This window comes from Trachypithecus francoisi, unplaced genomic scaffold, assembly GCF_009764315.1.
Source record: "Trachypithecus francoisi isolate TF-2019V2 unplaced genomic scaffold, Tfra_2.0 Lachesis_group3, whole genome shotgun sequence".
NCBI classification, from domain to species: Eukaryota; Metazoa; Chordata; class Mammalia; order Primates; family Cercopithecidae; genus Trachypithecus; species Trachypithecus francoisi.
Window position 1 is genome coordinate 96,985,707 of NW_022681468.1, and position 24,460 is coordinate 97,010,166.

The 24,460-nt window shown below is 44.7% G+C and overlaps 1 protein-coding gene across 1 annotated transcript in view; it reads right to left on the reverse strand.

The window, feature by feature from the left end:
• The window catches only part of SLCO3A1 (solute carrier organic anion transporter family member 3A1), a 321,497-nt gene that overhangs the window by 30,480 nt on the left and 266,557 nt on the right, over positions 1-24,460 (reverse strand). Inside the window, 3 exon segments of the mRNA XM_033188916.1 lie at positions 9,804-9,942; positions 12,040-12,238; positions 17,604-17,768. Of these exon segments, the coding sequence (XP_033044807.1) occupies positions 9,804-9,942; positions 12,040-12,238; positions 17,604-17,768 (503 nt within the window).

The following is a 24,460-nucleotide window of genomic DNA, read 5'->3' on the forward strand; positions in this document are numbered from 1 at the left end:
AGGAAAAAGATTTGGGAGTGAAGTTTTTAGAACCATATGAACTCAAAGAGTAGTTAGGCATAAATGAAAAACGGGCCCCTTGTGGGTGGCTGTGGACTTGTTTGGCTAAGTACCCCAGGAATCCCTCAATTCCAGTACCCCCACATCACATTCCTGAGTGTTTCTGAGAGGCTATGCACTTGTAGCATGCAGTCTCTCAGGAATGTGATATGGGCACTGGAGTTGAGTGAGGCCAGAACCCTCTGAATGTGCCATGTGATCGGTGAGCTTTCTTTGGTTTAACAAGTCATCTGCAATTGCTGCCTGCATCTTGGTCTTATTTTTGCCCATACCTAGGCTATGGCTCAATTATATTATATTTACCATAAAGAGGAAACTGGCCTCTCTCTGCCCTAAAAAGTAGAAAATTCCTCCTGAAATGGATCCTCTGATCATGGCACTAATGGAATGGGATACAATGAGACATCTTTATCTCAGGCTACAGCTAGTACGGTGCCTGCACAGCCCGATCCGGGTGAGCTAAATGTGTCCATGATGTCTATGTTCATGTTAATGAGGTGAGCAGACAGCAGGGTTAAGCTGCCATAGGATTTGCAGCCGAAACAAAGGGTAGCAGTGCGTGGTTTGAATGTTTGGTGTCCCTTGACCCAAGAATCCATATGTTGAAAAATAATCACCAATGTGATGCTATTACAAGGTGGGGGGTCTTCAGGAGGTGATTAGGTCATGAGGGTGGAGCACTCATGAATGGGATTAGTGTCCTTATAGAAGAGGCCCCAGAGAACTGCCTTGCCCCTCCCACGACGTGAAGACACTGCTAGAGGGTGCCATCTATGAACAGGAAGCAGGCCTTCATCAGACATCAGATCCATAAGCACTTTAGTCTTGGACTTCCCAGCCTCCACAGCTGTGAGAAATTTGTTGTTTATAAGCCATGCAGTTTAAAGTGTTTTGATATAGCAGCCAAAAGGGGCTAAGATAGCCCCAGGCTGAATGGACAGGAATGGGATGATTTAGGGTTAATGACAGAAGAAAAGCCAGAGACTAGCACAAGACCAATGAAAATGTCTGTCTGTTGGTGTCCAAGAGGAAAAGCTGGAAATGGATGGATCTCTCCTAAAGGTTCTAGGCAAATCTGAATGTATTATTCAGATTTAATTTATTCATAGAGAGCTGTGAAAGAGGCTGGGGAGGAGATGCCAGAGTGCTCTGAGCAAGGACTTGGATGGGTTTCCTTTTCCATGCAATGAGTCAATCCACCAGGATGGGCTGGGTAGTCCCAGACATGGGGAGCAGGCTGGGGCAGCCCTGCAACCTCTCCAGCAGGGGATCCAACGGAAAATGCTGAGGTTGTGGTCAGATGGCAAGGGGTAGGAAGTTCCTTTATTGGGGCTTATGTGACATAAGAGCCCATATTTGTTCAACATTATGCTAAGGGAGCTGGGTGCATAAGGTCGTGAGGCTGTTAAGGAGTAATCTTCTACTGAGATGTCGGAGTGTTGTAGGAGAAATTGCAGATGAGGACTTACGTAGTTTCACCTTTCCCAGAGTGCAGAGAGATGATTTCTACCAATGGGGTTTTCAACTTTGATCCGAAGGGAAAAGGGGAAGTAGGGGATACCCCTTCAGCTGGCAGTAACTGGGCCCCTACATGGGAAGCCCTAGACCTGCAAACGCTTTGAGCTATAAGAAGTTTGAAAATCTAGAGAAAAGCTAGATATGAGAGAGCAGTCTAATCTAAGGGGACGATAAAGATTGGTATCCTAATTCTCACCCCAAACCCCAATAGCATAGTTCTATTTGGCCAATCCAAAAAGCAGGTGGATCTTGGAATTGACCTGTAGACTACCATGATCTGAATGAGTGATATGACCCCTAATGCTTTCTCTGGCTGTCCCTAAGACAATTAACTAGTAAGAAAGTATACCAGACTTCAGATTAGTTTATGATTGCAGAATTGGCAAATGCCCCCATTTTCCATCCCCATTTCAAAGGCAATGCATTCTCTGGGAAGAAATGCAGTCCCTGCTGCCTCTGGGAGAGGTGAATTCTCTGCTTGGCATCCGAACTTGGGGGGGTGGTGGGATCTAGCTTTACTGTCAATAAAATGTACCATGACACTTCATGTTAATGATAAGGTGGCCACTGAGCTCCCAGAACAGACCTGACAAGTTTGTTGATCTGGAGGACAGGGGGAACCGGCTTGTCCATTCTACGAGAACATATCCAACAGACAGACCTGCCCAGGCACAAAAGGACATATATACAATATGAGCCACAATGTGGTTTGTCAGAGCCCAAGTTTTGCAGCAGTCTGGATGCTCATTGATAAGAGACTGGTTAAAAACAGACTACTAGGTCCACGCGATGGAAGATTATACAGGCATAAAAAAGGTAGAAGAACATCCCTTATGTACTAATTTAGAAATAACTCCCAGGTAAACTGCTAACTGAAAAAGCCAAACAAAATAGCGAGGTCCAAAATAGGGCCTTTTATGTGCACTAAAAAATCCAGGAGGATGTACAAGAAACCGAGGACAGCAATCGTCTATTTGGCAGGTCGAGGAAGAAGTAAACAGGGGACAGAGGGGAAAGGGAGAGTCCCTCATGTCCTCCTTTTTATACTTTTTGATTTTTGAATCATATAAATGTATTTATTAAAAATTGAAAATGTTATAAAATAAATCAATGAAAGGAGAATAGCACATCACTGAAAATTGTATTTCTGTTCCACCTTAATCATTAATTTCAATTGAGAAATGTTTCTATTCACATACAATGATGAGAATAAATAATTACAATAAAGCTAGAGACCACAAAAATAGAAAAATGACTCTCTGGAATCTTGGATTTGTTTTCTGTTGATGAAGGAAGCGGTCAGTATGCTATTTTGACAGCCGGTATTACAAGAACAAGATACTCCTCAGCAGTGTTTCAAAAATACTGGCAAATAAAGTTGTTTTCTGCTTGTTCCCTGGCCCCCCCATTCAATTCTGATGATCGATTCCTATTAATTGTACAAAGGAAGCAAAGTTCTAGGTGGAAAGATTATTTTTCTAAGAGGATGGTATAGGGATATTTGTATGAAGAGCCTTCTATGGAAACTTGAAAGGTAGAGGATCACCCCTGGAATACTGTTTTTACTTTTCCTCCTTGAAAGCAGTTACCAGAGAGACATGAAAATTTCTTTTTCCTTTTTTTAGAGATGAGGTCTTAGTTTGCAGTGCAGTGGCATGATCACAGCTTACTGCAGCCTCAAACTCCTGGGCTCAAGTGAGTCATCTTTTCAGAGATGGGGATCTCGCTATGTTGCCCAAGCTGGTCTCAAGTTTGGGGCCTCAAGTGCTCCTCCCCTCCTCAGCTCCTGAGTAGCTGGGATTACAGAGGCATGCCACCATGCCTGGCTCTGTTTCTAGAAATATTCATAAAGGGAGTTTACCAGGGAGTACCACCACAGGCCATGCACTCTTCCTGCTTTTGCCTGTGAGATCTTTGATCTTTCGCACCTGATGTCCTAATAGCTGAGATAGCAAAGAACGTGGGACACTACCACAATAAAGTGGGGTGTTTTCCTTGGAATGGCAACATACTTCTCTGTGTCCCAGACACTTATGGATTTTCTCATGATTCACTGACATTCCTCAGACATTCTCCTGTCATTTATTACTGTCTTTTTGCAGCTTAGAATCTCTTCACTTCATTGGTTCAACCAAAGCTGGTATTTCCAGGCATAACCCTCAGATCTCATCCCAAAGGGCGATGGCAACCTACAAGCTCAAGGCAAAGGGGACACTGACAAACTGCAAGAAGAAATATGATCTCTTCTTCCCTTGTGGGGTCACTGGCTGAAGAATAAAGGCCAGGGAGAAAAATTCTGAGATCAAAGCAAGACCTCCTCCCACCTTGCACCCCGGTAACCTGTGGCATGTGAGCCTGAGCACGTCCTGTTAGATCTTAATTCTCTCCTGCTGAGGGGAGAAAGGGGGTTGTTCTTTCGTGAGCAGAAAGGCTCACTCTGCTCCAGCTATCTAACACAGGACATGGTGGGGAGATCACAGAAAGGTGAAAGGTGTGACTGCAACTCTGAAGGAACTAGCGGCCCCTCTGTTTCTCCCTCCAGCTTTCTCTCTTCCAACTCCAAACCTGCCTGCATCATGAGGTCCAGATTGTCACACCTCAGCCTGTGCACTCTTCCTGCTGGAATGTCCTTCCATGCCTGGCTACCAAACACCCACTACCCTTCATGATGAAAGCCTGGCCCTGCACACCTCCCTCTCCAACTCCCGGGCTCAAGTGAGCCACTTGCCCGGCTAGTTTTTTTTTTTTTTTTTTTTTAATCTTTTCAGAGATGGTGGTCTCATTCCCCCATCCCGCAGTGGGGAACATGCCTACTCCCTCCTTCCACCCCTGCCCCACCCAGAGTCAATTTCTACCCAGCAGGCCTGACATTGCAAGTTCACTGATTTGTCTACATAGCTGCTTCCCTCTTTTAGAACCTAACCACCTAACCTTTAATGTTGGATTTTTTAAATTAAAAAAAAATCTGTTCCTCATTGGAAAAGTGATAATCATTTTAGATAATTTTGAAATAAGCAAAATTTACTTTTTCAGCCCCTAACCTGAAGTATCCATCTATGAATAGCTGGCTATACGTTCTTCCAACATTTTTTATGCAAAGATATGCATATATTTCGATATTTATCAAAAGGGATTATTGTCTATATATTATTTTACAATGTGTTCTTTTCACTTAACTGTATTGTAAGGTAAGATTAGGTGTTGCTTTGGGTGCTCCCCTGGACATAACTCTATTAATAATACGACATCTCATTTTATAGTAAACATGAGCTCCTTTCTCTAGTACTGGTACTCATACTAGAGGTGGGGGACCCCTGCTATATGGCGCATCTAACTCTCCAGTTGGTTTTTATAGTGGGCAAATACGGTTATGGGGAGAAGAAAAAGACTGAAGGATGAATACTCAGTGTCAGCTTAGATGCTGACCTTTTTCAAGAAAGATACAATTTATAGAACATGCCTCATCCCTTCTATGACAGCAGTGGTTCTTAATTGGGGGCGATGATATCCCCCAAAGGACATTTGGCAATGTCTGGAGACATTTACAGTTGTCGGAACTTGTGGTGGGGAGGGCAGGGGTGGCATCTGGTGGGGAGAGCCCAGGGATGCTGCTGAACACACAGTGCATAGGACAGCGCCTCATGACAATCCATTATCTGGCCCCAAATGTCAATGGTGCTGTGACGGAGAGGCCCTGTATTAGAACAGTGGTTCTCCATCCTGGTTACATATCAAAAACACTTGAGGAGCTTTAAAAAATACTGATACATGGGTCCTACTCCAAAATAAGGGAATCAGAATCTCTGAGAGTGGGGCTCAGGCCTTATGTTTTAAAAGCTCCCACGTGATCCTAATGTGCAGCCCATATTGAGACCCATCCCACTGAACCATGAGCTGCCTGCCTGCGTCCATAATGGAGCTGTCCTCCTCCCTGCCACAGAACCTACTTGGTATTTCGCTGAAACAGGTGCTCAATAAATATTTGTTGCCTGGAATAGGGGGCATAAATTAGTCATCTATCATTAGTACCCTACAAACTGCAGTGCTGGACTCATACTGACTTTCAACATTCTATTGGTGGCTGATGGAAGTTTTTTTTTCCTAGTCAATTATTCAGTACATCAAAAGGATACAACTTCCAGCAATCAGTCTGCAGCATACTAACATGCTTCTGTTGGAATAATGACTTCTGAAAGTGAAAGGTACAGAAACAATCTGGACAATACATTCACGCCAAAGGAAACTTACAGAATTAACTCACAATTTTTTTTGGTCACCCTTCCTGGTCATATGCAGTGAGAAGAATTAGAAGTTGTATATTAAATGCAGGCCTGGAAACTTCCACTGCTATCACTCAAGGAGATATAAGAAAAAAAAAAAAAAATCCAATCCAGAGCAGGAAGAAAAGCTTACTATCAGGAAACTGCTAACACTAATCAGATTTCTCTATAATCAGAATTATTTGATCAGTGACTTATTTACATCTAATTCAGTTACGGGGAATTTTCACGTCTTGATGGAAACCATAAAGTGGTGAATGGTGAGCAAGGATCAGGTCTTTAGTATTGAAACTGGCACCTTCCGACCTACCCACCTGCCAACTGCTAAACAAGAAAGTGGTATTACCCCTGGATCCCTGGGGCTCTCGGAGGTCAGTACAGGGCCTCCAGCTGGGTGTTGAGAAAGCCTGGGCCCTTTATCCAGAGCCATGGCTGATGGTGAGAATGCAAGGGTCCACAATAGAGCCCCTATCCCTGCAGCTTAATGAGGGAGGTGCCAGAGTAAATGAACCATTAGAACAGTGAGGTGAGAGCCTTGCTAGGCATGAGCAGAGGCAATAGTGGTTTGCAGGAAGGGCACTAACACAGCCCTGGAGGAAGCAATGAGGTGGAGAAGGCTTCTCAGCAGTGGGGAAGGAGAGACAGCCCTGACAGATAAGACAGCTTCGAAAGGAGAGACTACTACAGATAAGAGAAACAGCAGGTGTAAGGGCCCAGGGGCAGGGAGAACTCCAAGAAGTTCTACTTACCAAGTGGCTCTTTAAGAGGTGAGAGGGCCTGTAATCCCAGCACTTTGGGAGGCCGAGACAGGTGGATCACTTGAGGTCAGGAGTTCAAGACCAGCCTGGCCAACATGGTGAAAAACCCTGTCTCCACCAAAAATATAAAAAATTAGCCCGGTGTGGTGGTATGTGCCCATAATCCCAGCTACTTGGGAGGCTGAGGCAGGAGAATCACTTGAACCCGGGAGGCAGAGGTTGTAGTGAGCCGAGGTTGTGCAATTGCACTCCAGCCTGGGTGATAGAGCGAGACCCTGTCTTGGAAAAAAAAAAAAAAAAGAGGTGGGAGGAATAGGGAGGTTGAGGCTGGAGAGGCAGCCAGGGCCAGATAGTAAAGGCCAAATAAATGTCTCGAACTAGAAGTCCATGTTTGAAGAGGTAGAAAAAAGGTGGACATCTTAGGGGAGGTGCAGAGGAAGACACTATTTTTCCTTTCTTGGCATCCATGTGTACTTGACATTGGACAGACCCTACATTCAAAAGTCGGATCCCCCACTTCCTACTGCATGGCCTTGGCCAAGTGACTAACCTCATCGGTATTCAGGAAATAAAAAGAACATCTATTTCCCAAGGTTGCTGGGAGGATCAATGAGATAATATACACAGGGTTGAGGCCATGGGTGGAAGAATTGATGAAACCAGGAAGAATGGCTGAATTCACATTGGGGAAGATGGAGAATTCCAGGGGACCACTGTGAAAAGGAGAAGGAGGTAAAAGGTTTTACCTTGTCAAAGAGTTTTTTTTTTTTTTTTTTCTCCTGAGCTTGGAGACAAGAATAATGGAGAAAAAGGGGGGAGAGGGAGAGAGTACATGTACCAGGAATATAGCCACCATTTGGCATTTTCTCAAAATGCTGCAGCAGAGATTTAAAGGATTTAAATTGCTTTTCACTCATTTTTGGATGTTGGCCTGAGATTTCTCTGACTCTGGGCCAAGCTGCCATGGGCCACGAGTGACACATGGAAGGCCCCATTACCTGGACCTTAATAGGCTCTTGACAGACCTTGCTGCTGCTGCTGCAAGTTTTATGGCTGTGGTTGTTTTTAAGGCTAGACTGTCACAAGGGCCCCTTTCCAGGATAAGCATTGCTCTGGGTCTCCAAATCCCTCATCCACTTGTTGGAAGCCAGGGCATCTAGAGATCTGCCTCTGCAGGGAAGGCATTGTATGCCCCATCCCAGTACTGGGGCCTGGTGGTTTCTCCATCTCTGCATTGCAATTGCATGGGAATACCATCCTTGCCTCACCTACACCCCAGCAGACAATGTGAGGCCTTGAGTAATGTGAATAAAAGGCAGGTGTCTGGGGGAATAAACAGTAGGTCCAGAGGTAAGCAGAGGAGCTTGCAGTCTGATAATTGTGTTCTCCAGCTTTGCTGTTTCAGCAGCGGGATGTAGCCATAGATGAGCCTGGTAAGACTCTTATTCAATAAGACTCCTGTACATGCAAGATCAGGGGAAATGCAATTTTTAAGATAATTTTTTTGGTCAGTGCATTCCCTGGAATAGAGACTCGTTTGGTCTCAGGACACTAGACTATATTGAGTCAATTTAATTCTTAGGACAATAACTGAGACTGATTTATAATGTAACTTTCTGGATATTAAAATGTTAATGAAATTGTTGTCATGAAAAATAATGGCTTGTATTTTTATTTGAACCATTCTCAAGGTCCATCCCTTCTTTTAAAATTTATTTCCACTCACATAAAGAAATTGCTTTATCATCTAATTTTAAAAAATCAGTTTCTCCCACCCATCCCCCCATGGTGATTTATTTTCTCTACAGAAAATGTTAATAACTGGCCAGGGATCTAAATGTTAAACACAAGGGAAAATGAAATCTTTGAAAATGAAAATAAATGATCTATTTTTCTTCTTTCAGAGAAATTGCTACTCCTGAAAGACATAAGATGTAGGGAGAAGCAGCAGCTAATGATCTCAACTCTAAGTCCCTTGAAAGCTGCCACTGTGGGTTCATATTTTCCTTCCCACTATGCCTTGCACAGACATTCATGGAGTGCTTCTGGGTGCTGGCCCTTGCTTAAGAAATCCAAAGACCAGAGCAGACGACAGACACTTCTAGCAAATCACCGTAATAAAATGAGAACAGTGTCTTTAGGAGAAAGAGGTACCAAAGGACTTCAGAGAGAAGAACCCCAAAGATAAAAGAGGGAAGGGATGGTTTCAGAGGAGGGGATATTGGAGGAGGCTATTGACTGGTGAGTAGGACCTGTCCAACTGGAGGGAGGTGTATAAAAAGACAGGCTGTATGGGGGAAGCTGAACACCACAAACTGAAAGGAGATAGAGCTGAAGACATGTGGCACCTAGAACTGATCTTCTAGTTGACAGAGTAGCATGAGAGAGGGTCATTTGCTATGTTACAGAAACCCTTCTGACTGCAGTGTTGAACAAAATGCAGGACATAAGGGGCCATCCTGGGAGGCCAGGTAGGAACTACTGCACAGGTCCAAGCAAGAGATGGGGAGGGCCTGCATAGGGAAGTGGTGGTGTGGGTGCAGCAGGGCAGGTGCCAAGGATTCCTGGAAGGTGGGATCAGCACCACTGGATGACCCGTCACTTAGCACCAGGTTTTCAGGGAGAGAACATGGAAAGCTGTGGGCTGACAGCCAATTGTAAAATCCATGCTAAGCAGGAAAAAGCACTCCACCTCCCTCCCAGAAATGTGTCAGGAACATGGAAAGAGGTGGGAGGCATTTAGTTAGGAGGAAAATGGCAAAGTGAACTGGGTAGGAAAGAGGCTGAATTGGTGTCAGAGTGTTTCAGGTCTGGAAGAAGTCTTTCCTGATAAATGGTTTTTAAGCCTCTCTTGACATACTTCTGGTGATGGGGAGCTCACTACCCACGCAGACATCCTATTCCACTGACACTCTGCAAGCATCTTGAACCACCTTTGGTTCCATATATACAGCTTCCTTTGAATTTTTACCTCCAGTTGCACAATGAAACTTCCTACAAACCCACTTGATTTAGCAAGAAGACCTGAATCAGTCCTCTCATCCTGCTGATGGAACATCTTCCACCACAGCAGGGCAACAGCTAAGAAAAAGTCACAGGGAAGGGGAACCACCTGTGCAAAAACTTGGGTTTTAAGCCACTTTGGCTGCCTGAATCCCCTACCCCATCCCCTGCCCCATCCCATTACCGTGCTGTTGCAGCCAGCGAAGCAGGCAGACAGGTAGGTGATGCCATCTGCCCCACACACTGGAGTGAAGGAATCGGTTTGGCATTCACAGTTATTATTGCAGGGTGAGTAGGGGTCCAGGGCTGAGCCAGGTGCTGTGCTGGAAAAGAAAAAAAACACGAAAGCCATTAGAAACAGGTCAATTCGGAATCAGATGACCCCAGTGACAGCCTTTCGCCTCTGCTGTGATGAGTCGCATGGTACCCTGCTTACGGGATTGTTACCTGGTTCTCCCTTCCCTTTTCCTTTTCCAACCTTAACCCTCCCTGTCCAGCAAGGAGCAGCCCAGGGACACTGCTGAGAGCTATGTGGGTTGTGCCCTGACCAATGATGCCAGCTTGGGTGGTGGGCTGGATGGGAGCTGAGTCCACTCCAGCTCCTCTCATGAAGTGAGGAGGAAGATGCTTTTGATCACTGGTATTGATGTGTCCTCTGGGCTGGTGGTAGTTGGGACTCTGCTCAGGGCCACCCACTCCATGATGCCTCTCCTGATTGCTACGGCCTCGGCTTACCCCCTGTCCTGAACAAACACCTATGCCTGCACCGCTGAGGATTTAACTCCTTCCCTCTTTGGGCTGGTTCTTGTCTCTGCTTTATTCCTCCCCTGCAGTCAGGAAGCCTCATGATGCTTACTTGCTACACTGCTACAACCAGACTGGCTTCCATAATTATTGTCTAATTGATTCAATGTCTTCAGAAAAATAACACTAAGATGTTTTAATTTTTCCTTTGCATCATTAAAGGCACAGTTATCTAGAGCAAGCAAATTGAAAAAACAGCAAAAGGGTAGAGTGAGTGTATTAGCTCTGTAAGACAGGAAATGTTTCTTCTTTAGTCTGATTATTTTCAGCTCTGTCTCCTAAGGTTCAGAGCACTTCATGATAAAGATGATGATGGCGACACCTGGCAATTTATGTGTCATGCACTATTCAAAGTACGGCATGGATTATTTCATTTATTCTCATTTTAATCCCATGGGCTTTAGAGAAGAAACTGAGGCACAGCCAGGTTAAGTGACTTGTCCAAAAGTACCGAACTCATAAATGGTAGAGGAGACATTGGAACCAGGGCCATCTGACTGTAGGATATACACTTTTTTTTTTTTGTGGAAGAATAACATCATTATAGTGAGACCTTGTACTCCTAACCACTACACTTTACTACTTGGGAGTCGAGCAATCTGCTACTTGAGACAGCTGTTATGCATAGCACGTGCAAACGGGAAGAAGCCATATCTGAACAGGAAGCGAGGGCCAGGCTGGGGTGGGGATTGGAAGGGGCAATCCCGTGGTGGTGTAAAGGGGAAGGAGGGGCATACGGTGCCTGGATTGTGCACAGACATACAGAAAGCTGCCTCTGCTCTGCTCTCCCACTCTGCCTGCTCACTTTTGTGGGTGGCAGAGAAGCTCTGGCTCCACTGCATCTTCTGGCACAAGTGTAGGAGCAGGCTGGGTGGCCTGCTTGGAGGAAGAGTCTGGCTCTGGAGAGAGAAACTGGTAACCTGCAGGCCAGCCATGCTGCAGCCTCGATGCTCCAGGCTGGATTTCCAAGGCAGCCTCAGTCCCATGTGGAAAAGGGGACAGCTATTGACACTGGATAGCTGAAGACTCCCCATAATTCCCTCTAAGGGCAATTCTCACTGGACTCTAGTCCCAAGTCTTGGGATAAAAACTAGGAAGAAAGAAAAGTGGTCCCATGAGAACTAACTTCCTTATCTTCCTCCCTCCCTTCCCTCCACCTCCCTTTTTCTCTCCCTTTCCCCCGCTATACTTAAAAATACCTGCCATGGGCCAGCTCCTATAATTGCCATGTGAGCCTAATGACAGCTTCTGATAGTTTAAGGAATTGTTGAAATCAATTCTTTCTTTTATTTTGAGCTGAATTTTGAACTAAAATTTTTATTTTCTATCTTCACAGTTTTCCTAAAGTCAAATGCCAAAATTCGTGATATGAGTGTGCTAGGGAGGAAATGGTCTCTCTTCTCCCCCAGGGCTTCCCCGCCTTTGAGTGGAAAGGTCTGCTCTCTCAGCCCAGAGGGTTCTACTGATTCTCCAACGTGGAGAGTAAGATGCAGAGGCAGCATTGATGCCTCTCCTCGGGTCACTAGGAACAAAGCTGGCTCCCTCAACCTACTGTGGAGGGAGAGTGCTAGGGTCCCTAAGCAGGCAGGAAGGCGGCAGACACTGCCAGTACTCACTTGTTTCCATAGGGAACAGTAACCCCAGCCACAGGGCCAGTGTCGCAGCCCAGGAAGAGGAAGGAGACATAGCAAGCGGTGGACACCAGGTTGACGAGCATGGCCATCCGAATGGCCCCCAGGGCAGACAGGCTGAGCTTCTTCACCAAAAGACCGCCCAGGAAGATACCCAGACAAGCACACGGGATTGCAGTCATCCCTGGAAGGAAGACAGAGGGGCAGGGCTGTGAATAGGGAAGGAGCGGCCAGTCCACAGACGGGAGGGTGGAAGGCCTGAGGCTGAGTCCCGTGAATGCCCAGTGACCCCACTGCAGTGTCACTGCTTCCATGGGACCCTGAAGTCTTTAGGAAGGGCCTGATTTATGCTCCGAGGGAGCTCATGGAGAACTGGGAGAGACAGACATAAAGCAACTCTGTTTCATGAGTCTAAGTGCAATGCACCTGTCCTGCTAAGTGGGGCACCCTCAGGAGAAACACAAGCTTAAGAGGGGACTACGAAGAGACGGAGTCAGACAGACTGGGAACACAGACATGCCTTTGGGACAGTAGATATCATGGAGCAGCGATGTGCTCTGTGCATTTTTGAGACGTGGGAAGGGGACTGGAGATCATTTAGGGATTTTTCTCCCCGTCTTCTTAATAAGGCCAGAAGGGAGGGTTTTGCAGAAAATATGGAGGCTGTTTAACCTAAAGGTCACAGAATTCACCAGGCCATAGAGAGAGTCTGAACCAGCTCTGCCACCCCTCAGGAAGTGGCATCAATCAATATGTTTTGTAGCTCTTGGTGACTAAATGGCATATACATTTTTTTCCTTTCTCTCTCCTGCACAGGGCTATCTGCAAGGCAGCAGGGCCATAAACCTGTTATTTCTGATTCGCAGAGAACCATGGCATTTCAGAAGGACCAAAGGGTTCCAAGCTCCTGGGTTGGTTTTGCTCTATTCTGATTCATTTCATCTAAAACTCAGCTTTCAATTGCCACGTGTCATTTATCTACCATGTAGATTACGCATGGCCAATTTTCCAGTCTAGGCTGCCTTCTTGACAATCAACAGACCTCTAGGTCAATTGACTACATTAACTAGCTGGTATGTGCTAAGGGAATGCAAATTAATTTTAATATTGGGGTGAGAAAATATAATCAGGGGGGTATAGCTCTGCAAGAAAATAGCACACGTCATACTTAAAATGACATATAATATCTCTTTATCATCTACTGCTCTTGGAATATCTGTGCTTGGTTTTCTTTCCTTTGTATAGAAGTGATCTCATAAGCCAGCTCCTGGGTGCATCTTTATCCTTGTCCCATGCCACACTGCCCACCCCAACCATGCCACTGTCCCTCCTTTCTCTCCCTGGGGCAGGCCAAACAGTTTGGGTTCCCCAGGCTTTGCACGTGCAGTTCCCTCTCCTGGGACACGTGCCCAGTGCGTTTACTTGGCTGGCCCCTACCCTCTTCAGACAGGTTTCCCAGGCCACTCTCTGTCGAGATCCATGCACCCCCACCCTGAGATTCCATACTGTTTTTGTGGCTCTCCCAGCTTTCTGAAGCAGCCTCATTTATTTTTGGGTTTCTTGTTTCTTGCTCTCTCTCTCTCTGCTAGGATACAGCCTTCCTGTGCACAAAAACCCTTTTTGTCTTGTTCAGTCCAGCCTAGATTCTCTGTGTCTAGCATGGTACCCAGCACGGAGTGGGCATCCAAGTATTATTTTCAGAATGAATGAGCTAAGGAACAGATTGGATCTGTGTGAATGGACATCAGTGACAACATGCCCACACCCAGAAAGCAGGCCTGTGTTTTGTTTCATGTCCTAGCAGAGACAGTGGGGGTGTCACCTGTCAAGGATGGTAACCATGGCAATCACAGGCTTTCACACCTTTTCTCCAAGCCCCCTCCCTCCCTGATGTGTGTGCTGTCCTTAACACTCGAGGCAGTGATCAGAACTTCCCCGAAATTCCATTCTCAGTACGTTAACCTATGCAGATTGAGTCCTTTTTACCTTCACTCACAAATCAACACCACCAGCTCTTTAATCACCTGTGTTGCTCTTCTCTGAGCTCTGCCCCATTTGCTGATGACTTCGCAGGGGGTGAAGGGCCTCCAGAGTCCACACTGACTGTACTGTCACCAAGGGCATGGCACACACAGAGGGCACCCGTGCTGCTTGCCTGGACTGTCCAGTGCAGGAGAAGGTGCCTCCTGCCAAGCACACTAACAGACAGAAATCACTGGGAGACAAAAAGCTGCAATAAGGCAGAACTGTTTTTTTGACCTTCTGCCCTGAAGACTATTGATTTGTTTGTCGATAGAAGACGTAGGCATCTGTTCTGAAACAGAACATGGCCCAAAGTTGAAGCAACTGTGCAAATGTAATCAAAATGGAAGAAAAAGCAGCAGAGGAGTCAGCAGGTGAGAGATAAACTCTTCAGGCACCGAAGGGCTAAACCTGAGCGATCCCAGGGATAACAAAGAAGTTACAACTTTAATTATAAAGAGGTATATTTTGCCCTGTCTCTGTCAGGCAGATATTAAAGGCTGACTGCATTTTGCCAATACCTCTTGGAGGTAAAATTTACCAAGTGGTGGGTGGTAGAGTGTTATTTGTGTAAAAGAAAAACATAAGACTTGTGGTACCTTGGGTGGTAATCTGGCCATATTGTTGTGATAGGGTTTTACATTTTATTTTGTTTTTTTTATTTATTTAATTTTTCAAGACGAAGTCTTGCTCTTGTTCCCCAGGCTGGAGTGCAATGGCGCGATCTCGGCTCACTGCAACTTCCACTTCCCGGGTTCAAGCGATTCTACTGCCTCAGCCTCCCAAGTAGCTGGGATTACAGGCATGTGCCACCACGCCTGGCTAATTTTTGTATTTTTAGTAGAGACAGGTTTTCACCATGTTGGTCAGGCTGGTCTTGAACTCTTGACCTCAGGTGATCCACCCGCCTCAGACTCCCAAAGTGTTGGGATTACAGGCATGAGCCACCATGCCAGCCCTACTTTTAAACTGAGATATGTTATGTCCTGTGAAATACACAGAGCTTAAGGGAACAGCCTGATGAACTTTTGCATCTGTACACACCCCTGTAACTACAGCTTAGATTAACCTTAGAACATTTCTAGCAGCCCAGGAAGCACCCTGGTGTGCCTCCCAGTTAGCTTCCCCCAAGGGTAACCACTATTCTGGTTACTTATCACCTCAATTAACTATTCCTCTTTTTAATTCATCTAAATATGTGCTCTTTTGAGTCTCATGTCTTTCAACTCTGTGAGATTCAACCACATTGAGGCATGTATCAAAGTTCTTTCTTTCTCATTCTGTGTAATAGTTTGCCACAGAATATTCTATAATTTATCCATTTTTACTGTTTATGGACATTTGGGTTGTTTCAAGTTTGGGTCTATTATGCATAAAACAGCTCTGGACATTATTACATGTGCTACGTAAATAAGTGAACACAAACACTTATTTCTGTTGGATAGATGACCAGAAATGGAACTGATAGGTCACGGCATAGACATATGGTTAGCTTTGTTAGGCACAGCCAAAGAGTTTTCCAATTTGCATTCCCACTGGCCGAGTATGAGAGTTCCAGTGGCTCCACATCCTCCCCAATACTTGGTGCTATCAGTCTGGTGGACGTTTAGCAGCATCTCACTGTGGTTCCAATGTACATTTCTCTGATGACTCATGATGGTTAGCACCTTTGTGTTTCTTTCTTGGTCATCTTGTGACATGACAGGAGGTTTTAAAGGGGAAGATCAGAAAACATCACCTTCCCTTTCCTCTCAGCAGACAATCTGACTCCTACTTTACAGAGAAGATGAAGTCTGTGGAGCTGTAGCTGCCCCCACGCCTGGCCATATCACCACATTCTCAGTAGTTTCCATCACATGTCCCTCCCTCTGCTCTTTCAGGAGAACAGGTGAACTCCTCTGTAAAGGGAGTTCCGTGCAAACTCTTCTATGATAAAGAAGGATAAATCTTGAAAGGTTAGCAGGTTTTAATCAGTCACATAAAGTAAGAATATTCACTCTCTCTCCTGCAAATCCCCAGCTGTGGGCTCCTTTCCCTCCACTGAGAAACCTGCTCAAGTCTTTCCTGTCCCAGCAACCACATAGTCACCACTCTCTCCCTCAACTCCAACACATGCCACAGGCCATGTCTTCTCTCCTTTCACCCCTGGCTAAGTCCCGTGTTCACTGTCTACTCCTTCCCTCTCATGGGCTGCTCTCCACACCACAGAACAGGTGCCACCACTGCCACTTCAGGAACACAGCCCTGACACAGGCTGCAAGCCATCCTCATCATTAAAGCCAACTGGGACATCTGGGCCCTCACCTTGCTTGACTGCTCACATTGCAGATGGCTGCTTTCTTCTTGGAATCATCTCACCCTTGACTTCCATGATCCACATTCTCTGCATTTCTTTTGGATGCTGTTGCTTAAATTTCTCTGCAGACTCCTCTATTTCTTCAGGTTGGGGTTTCACCTATCTTTTTCTAACTCTACACATTTTTCCTACATAAATTCCACTCCAATGTCTTCAACTACCATCCATTTACTGAGGCAACTGAATCTCCACTACTACCTATAACACAGATTATCATCCCAGAGACCCCTCCTGAGCCCCCGGCTAAATACTGGACATCACTTAGATATGCTGTGGGCATCTCACACTCAACAGCTTCAGGTCTGAACTAGAAACTTTGCACGGATCTGATTCTTCTTTGTTATTTCCAGTCTTTACAAATGGTACCACAAGCTCTCCAAGCCAGAAACCTGAGAGCCATTGTTGATTCTTCCCTCTCATTTAACTGCTATGTCTCTGTTGCTGTTGTGTCCACTACTGATCAACATCTCAGCTGATTAACTCAACAAATGCAGCTTCCTGTCATTTGAAGTAAAGGATGATATACTGTCACAAAACAAAAAGCAAACTAAGACATACTGCAGGACCACATTCCCCACCCTGCCTAAACAACACTGCTTCTCATGAGTGCAAATTGGTTTTCTTTAGTATGTCAACTCCGAACAATTGGAAGTAGAAACCTGTAGTCTACGATTTAAAGAACTGTAAAGCCATGCCTGACCTTGGGGAGAAGGAGTGTCATGATCCATTAGTTATGTCTGCTGTGGGCACAGGGAAGAGTAGGGGAGTGTATGGCTTCCAAGCTCTGTATGTGTTCACTATGAGTTTCATGCTGCCAAGAATATTCTTTCTTTATGTGGCTAAACCCTGCTAACCTTTCCAGATTTATCCTTCTTCATCATATCTTCCCCCAATTTCCCATTTCACACCCATCTGTCAACTTACTGGCCTCTCAAATGTACATTTTATATTTTCACTCTTTATTATCATGTGCTTTTAGCAATTGCTCCAGGCAGGCAAATCTTACTCTGAGAATACACTTTAAATTCCTTGTGCACAGAGGCCACATATATCTTGTTGCTGTAGGCCCAGAGCAGAGTGGGGTTCTTCAGCAGGGCTCAGTAAATTCTTAGTGCCGTAAACACAGGACACCCTCCCCCGACCCTCTCAGAGGGCCTGAAGACACACTCACCAAGCAGCTGGTTGGCAGAAGAGGTGGTGAGGTTAAACTGCTGCTCCAGGTACTTCCCCAAGAAGGCAGCGAAGCCAGCCACCACTGCAATCTCCATGCAGGCGGCCAGGATGATGCAGGTGAACACAGGGTTTGAGAGCAGGTGCTTGGTGACCTTTGGGATCACTGCAGGGAGAGAGAAGGCAGACATTCAGGGTCAAGGTCACACCCTGTGCTCCCATCTTATAGCCTCCTGCTCCTGAGGCCCCTCTTGGCCCACTCTTGTCCATTTCAGCAAACAGCATCCAGAGGCACCCAGTTGCTCAGGCCAAAATCTACACCCCATAAGTCATCCATGATTGTGCAATCTCTGGCTTCAAAGTATACACTGACATGATGCCAATTACTATGTACTAAAACAGGAGAGACTATACCAGGACTTTTCTTACAGCTCACTAGACACATTAAAAACTTTTTAAAGCAATCTCAGAAGGTGTGTGTGTGTATAAAATAAATTATAAATATCAATATATTTAAGTATATGTCAATATACCTGTTGATGGATCTATATAGATGTGTGTTAAGAAAATATACTTAACAGTTTCAAGAAAGATATGAAATTCTTGTGCTCTCCAAAATGTGTACATGCCTAATCAAACCGCTTCTTGCCATCTTCATGGCTACCTCTCTGGCAAAAGTTTCCATCACCTCTCACTTGAAGACCACCAGAGCCACCCAACTGGGGTCTTAGTTTTCACTCTTGATCCAATATAATCATTCCCTGGGTAGCAGTCAGTGAGATCAGCTCAAATCAGTTTCCTTCTCAAAACCCTGGAATGGTCAAAATCCATACGCTGTGCCATGGCCTGAGGTCTACCCCTCAGTGATCTGATCACACCCCCTAGCTCTTCCTCTTCCCACCCTCCAGTCTAGCCCCAGTGGCTCTTGCTATTTCTCGCCTGTACCCAGGTCCACCCCACCCAGGTCTTTGTCCTTGGGGGTCTTCCCTATACAAGAATGCTCTTCCTGTAGATCTTTGCTGAATGTGTTCCCTTCTCCCTAGGGGGTCTATTCTCATCAGCCGGTCTACCCTAGAAGAAGCCTCCCACCCAGTCCAGGTGCTCAGGGCTTCTATGAGAGCTGATGATGGGCAAAAGTGCTCTGAGGTTCATGTACCACTTTAAATAATGACAGAGCAGGAAAGCAGGAATTGTTGAGGTCTTGTATTTCATTCTTTCTTTATTTACTTTATTTTTCTTAAAGCATGTGGTTTCATACACCACTAAGACTTCCCCTTATATTGGTGCTTTTAAAATAGGAGATTCGTTTTTTAAAAATCCTTTGAAAACAAGCACATTATTTGGATATTCCCAGCAATCAGAATCGTTGGCATGTAGTCTTTAGCCAAGTCTCCTAAATTATGGTATGCTGTATCCTGGCAGTGTGCAAGAGAGCTTTGGGGCACCAGGACAACCCTGTCATTTCAATATTTGTGCCATGATTTAATGTGTCCTTACAACAAAGCTGAAATACAGCTGATACATCTAATGTGTGGTTTCATGGCTGTTATGGCTTAAGACACTGCTAGGTTACAAAAAGTAAGTAGATTTAAAGTTATTTAAAGAGAAGTCTTAGGTGCATAATGGTTCAGGTGGAATGCAAATAAGGCAAAAATTATAGAGGTGGTATCCCAGAAACTAGTTAGGGGAAGTCTGTGCTGCTGCAATCATAAAGTGTGGAATATCTGACATGCAGTTTACTGGTTTCCACCTATACAAACAGAACAGATAAAACACAGAGTCCCAGAGGAAGCAGGTACTACACCACATCTAGGAAAAACTGATCAGTGCCGTGGTGGCATGCAAAATAAACAGGTGGGCAGGGAGTCTCACACTGCATTCCAAGGTGAAGAATTAGCCAGCTGTCCTAAAGAAGCGAGCTAATTATACAGGCTCAATCTCATCTCCTAAGAGATGAAACCTCTAAATGGCCCAACTAATTAGAATAAAATAATAATAGGGGATGCATACGTTTTTAATGTTAACAGACAAGCTCAATAAGTCAAGAACTGGCAGGTATACAAAACTTAGAATTTATCATTTCTAGGAATGGTATCAAGTTTCAAGGATGAAAATCTACATAGAAGATAGGCATCTAAGTGTTCTTTGACATAACACAAAGAACTTAGTTATGCAAATGGACTGAGTCAGATGACCAAAAGCTTGGAATTGGCAAAGCCTGAGCAACCGAATTCTATGTCATAACTAGATGATAACCAGAGCTGGTGGCCTTGGCTGTTCTGTGGTGGTTCCTTGTAAAATTCCTGAAACCTTAGGAGGCAACTCTCTGATTAAATCAATGCACAAATAAAAATAACACTTTTAAAAGGGTATGAATAAGAATAAAGATAATAAGAAAACAACTTTAAGTCCATGGTATTAATACACTTATACCCTCCTTGATTTTAAGTGTACTGGCCTTTATGTGTGTATTTTGTCTATTTTTACAGGGTTTAAAACATTTACCATCATCTGAATTTTTAGAAATATCACTTCAAATAAATATTTAGAAGTGTTTACCTTTATAACACCTATATGTAAATGTTGGGAAATTTTCCTGTGTTAAATCCACATTATGTTTAAAGTATGGTACAAATATTTAGAGGAATCCTGACTGTGAATTATTTAAATATGTGGATTGTTCAACAGATATAGATGAATTCATTGCGCTTAAACAGAGGACAGTGAGGTAAGCATTTATCTTCATGTACAGAAGCCCCTTGGATGTTAAAACTCTATCCTCATAAATCACTACTAATGAGTGAAAGCTGATTTGCTATAGCGTGTGGCATGCTGTGATGGTGTAGTGTACCCATGGCAAGAGACCTGTTGGTCATGCCACAGAACAATAAGTTTCACAATATAGTGAGAACAGTATGGATCACATCAGGTTATAACAGTGCCTCCTTGTAATGAATACCTTTGAATGTCCTGGCGGTTTATATGTTTTGGCAAGTAATAACGCCATTTCTGCATCACAGTGCTCTTTTGGAATAAAGATATCTAAATTCTGGAAACATTGCCAATGTCAAATAGGCAGGTTGGGGACATTCCAGGAAAATGATCCTCTGCCATGCTTTCACTGTAGCCTTCATTTTCTTTCGTCCAGAATCTTCAGAGTCTAGGATTCCCGAAGAATAAAGCACCACAGCCACGCTTGATCACAAGTAAAACTGCTGCCGGGCTGATATCTCCAGCATTTGCTGATTAGCAACTTTGCTCTTTGGCTCAGAAATGACACTGATGATGATTTCAGTGTGATCACATTATCTATTTAGGTCCTGGTATCTCCCTGTCCTTGTTCAGAGTCACCATGATTTGTTTGGCGATGAAGAAGGCACTGTTCAACGAAGGCAACTCTGGTTAATGGAATACTTTTATACTTCAGCAAGCAATTTAATTATTCTGGAGATAATTCCACTTCAGTGGGAAGGATTCCTTGTCAAGATAGGAGTCTGCCTGCTTTTGTCTTAATATCTAATAACTAATTTCTCCTTGAATTAGATGTGAAAAATCATTAGATTTGAGAATGATCTGACTGAATCGTTTGACTTGAAGAAGCCTCAGTGGGCCTTACTTGCATGAAGAACATTCCTTTTTTTACCCCTCTACCAAGGCAATTTGCCTCCAGAAATGAGTTTCCTCTTGGGTTCGCTATTTCCTTCCAGATTCTTCCTCCCATCCCCAGTTTTGTTGCAATCACTTGTAGTACCCTCAAAAGATGATTGCTTTTCAAAGGTTCAGCCTACCTTCCAAAACCCCAGTTTTAGAAGGGCTATTAATTAGCTTGGTCCTAGGGCCAACCCTGTGCTTCAAGCTTTTTCATTCAAATAGATTGTTAAGCCTATAAAATTCTGACTTTTTAAGGAGGCAGCAGCTAATGGGGTGACCCAGGCAAACAGAAACTGGTGAACCAAGGCCACACCAGGCCATTAAACATCTACAGACTCTCTTAGCCATGTACCCCCCACCTACCGATTTAGCCTCAGAACTTGGGAGCTGGAGGTGGGAGGTAGGCTGGCTTGAATTATGCAGCCTCACCAGCTGGAGAAACCTTTTCAGCTCTCACTAGGAGCCTGGTACTGTCACCAGCAAGATGAACAAAATTGGAAAGAGCGGCAGGAGAGCGGTCTCTAGGGAAAACAGGTTTTCTACTACTAGTCTTCAAAAGAGATTCCTGTAGGATTAAGGGTTCTTGGAAACTTACAGGTCCTTCAGGATGGAGAAAGGCAGATTTTAGAGGAGTCATGAAAACTAACGTTGACAGAGCATTTCCTTTGTGCAAAAATGCAGTTCTAAATGCTTACATATCTGCTCACATCAAACCTGTGATCTTGGAACTATTAAATCCCCCATTTACAGATGAAAAAACTGAGGCAGGGGGGTCCCATGGTTAGAGCAGCACAGCAGAAACTCAAACCCTGGTACCTGCTGCCATGGCATGTGCTTGTAACCAGTATGCTATTCTGGTCTGGCTTCTGAGCTGCTCCTGGTTTGAAGATTAAGCATGCAGGCTACTCCTGGTAGTCAAAGGTGCAGCTTAATTCTAAGAAATACTGATAGTAATAGCAATAATAATAATAAAAAAAATTCTACTTAGGTTGGGGAAAATGACCAGATCTGGCATTTGGGGATGTACCTGGGACTTAGTCTTTTTTTTTTTTTTTTTGTGGGAAGAGAACTAGGAAAGAGAGGGAGGGAGAAATATTAATAAAAGGAAGAAAGAATTATAGAGCTGAAAGAGGAGGCTTGTACTGTAGAAATGGTTTTGCTGAATGATGTTGTATAAAATAATGGCTAAGAACCTGGTCTAAGGTTCTTAGACCAGGAGTCAGGTAATGGGGATTTGAATTCTGGCTTCAAGGCTTTAGTAGATGTGGAAGTGACTGGAGCACAGAACTCCATCCCACAGACTGCTATAAAGATGAAATGAGACCCAAAGTGTGTAAAGCATGTGGCCCGGTGTCTCTGGCACACGAGTGTGAGCTCAGTACGAATCATAATTAATACAAAAGAAGTGATCCATGGTTAAGTCAGGGAGGAAACCCTGAGGCTCCTTGTCATGTGTAGTGTTCCTCAGAGCCATGGGGATACACGGCTTGCTGCAGATGTATGTGTGTGTGCTGCTTGGTGAGCTAGCAGAGAAGGGAAAGAGCGTGGGGTGGGGCAGCCACAGCCATGGAGAAGGTGGGCTGGACTTAGTTCCCAGGCCATCTCTGTGGTCGACAAGAGCTCCCACCTCCAGAAGGCCAGGCAGCAGGCCAGGTCAGGAAACAATGTACTTGTCCATGGCCTTGGTTTCCATGTCCAATTCCCTGGAATTGAAGTTGCTCCAGGCAGTGGTTACTGTGGGGCTCAGTGTACCTGCTGGACTCTCGGTGTATTTCTGCTTTTAATCTCTCTACTGAAGTTGGCCTTGACTTTCTTTTCCTTTGATAACATTGCTGTCAACACACCACTGTCAGGGCTCCCAAGAAGGGGAGATGAAGCTAATGCATGCAACTGCTCAGTAATTACAATGGTAGCCAATGCTTTTTGGGTTACCAGTGTTTGATGGGGCACTGTGCTAAGGGCTTTTCATTTAATTCTCACAAGCGTTACAACAGCAGGTCATCTTAACATCATCATTCCTGACATGAGAAAACCAAGGCTTCATTGAGAGGCTGTAAATTCCACCTTGCCCAAGAATGCAGAGCTGGGAGGTGAGGGAGAGTGGATTTGAACTAAGGTCAGCCTGAGCTCCAAAGTCCACATTCTTAACATTCAGGTATTTTGTGGAGACCTGAATCTATAAAAGTTGTTTTTCTGAATGTTGAGTTGCCATGAGGAGCTTCCCAACAAATGAGACCCACAGGAAAGAGAGAACAGAGAGGCAGGGAGAGCTTAGATGAAATAAATGATAGTCTTCAAATCATAACTTAAAAGGGAAAGAGGAAGAAATAATAAAGATGTAGAAAAATACTGTGATGGAAGTACAGGTGTGAATCCAAGGTGGGGTGACTCCTAGGAAAAATAGTGTCATGGAACAGCATCAGTTTAGCAACCACCGCGTTGGTTGCTGATGTGCCCCGTGCAGGCTTAAGCCCCCCACTGGATGCCCTTGCCCGAGTCCTTCTCTTCTCACAAGCCAGAAGCCACCTAGGAGCAAGGATGGATCAGCTCCATCATTAGATGTGAGCACCATGCCCAGTAAGAGCAGACGCTTAACAAACTCAAGGTGTCTTAAAGAATCTAATAAATAAATTTAGAAATGAATGAATGAATCGCAGAGCTTTGAAGGGTTAACTGTTATAGCCTCTTAAGAAACTTTGAGGCAACAGAAACAAACTTATGAACAAACCATTAGTGACATTCCACAGGTTCACTGTCCGGGTGGAAACACATTTAGACCCTTGCTTCTACAGTCAGGGTGAGCTTATTTGGTAAGTCAGTCTCCTGCCAATACATGTCACCTGTCTGCACAGATGCAGGAGGACCAGTTCTGACCTGTTGCCCCCAGAGGAGGTCAAAGAACCCCCATGGTTTCTGGCATTCATGTGCAATTGGGAGTTCACATAGAATCATCTAGGGGGCTTTGAAAACATCCAGATGCTTGGACCCCTTCTTTACCCACAGAATCAGAATTCCTGGGCTGTGGCCCACACACAGGATGGCTCAAGAAACTCCATAGGTGATGCTGACTCAAACTCCTGGCCTATGGGGCCAGAAATCCAGAACGTCAGTCTCTTCTTCATTTACACTGTCGATTCTGGAGGTATCTAAGCCATTCCCTTGCATAGGGGTGGAGGAAAGCCCAGGAGGGAGAGGAGGCCTGCAGCG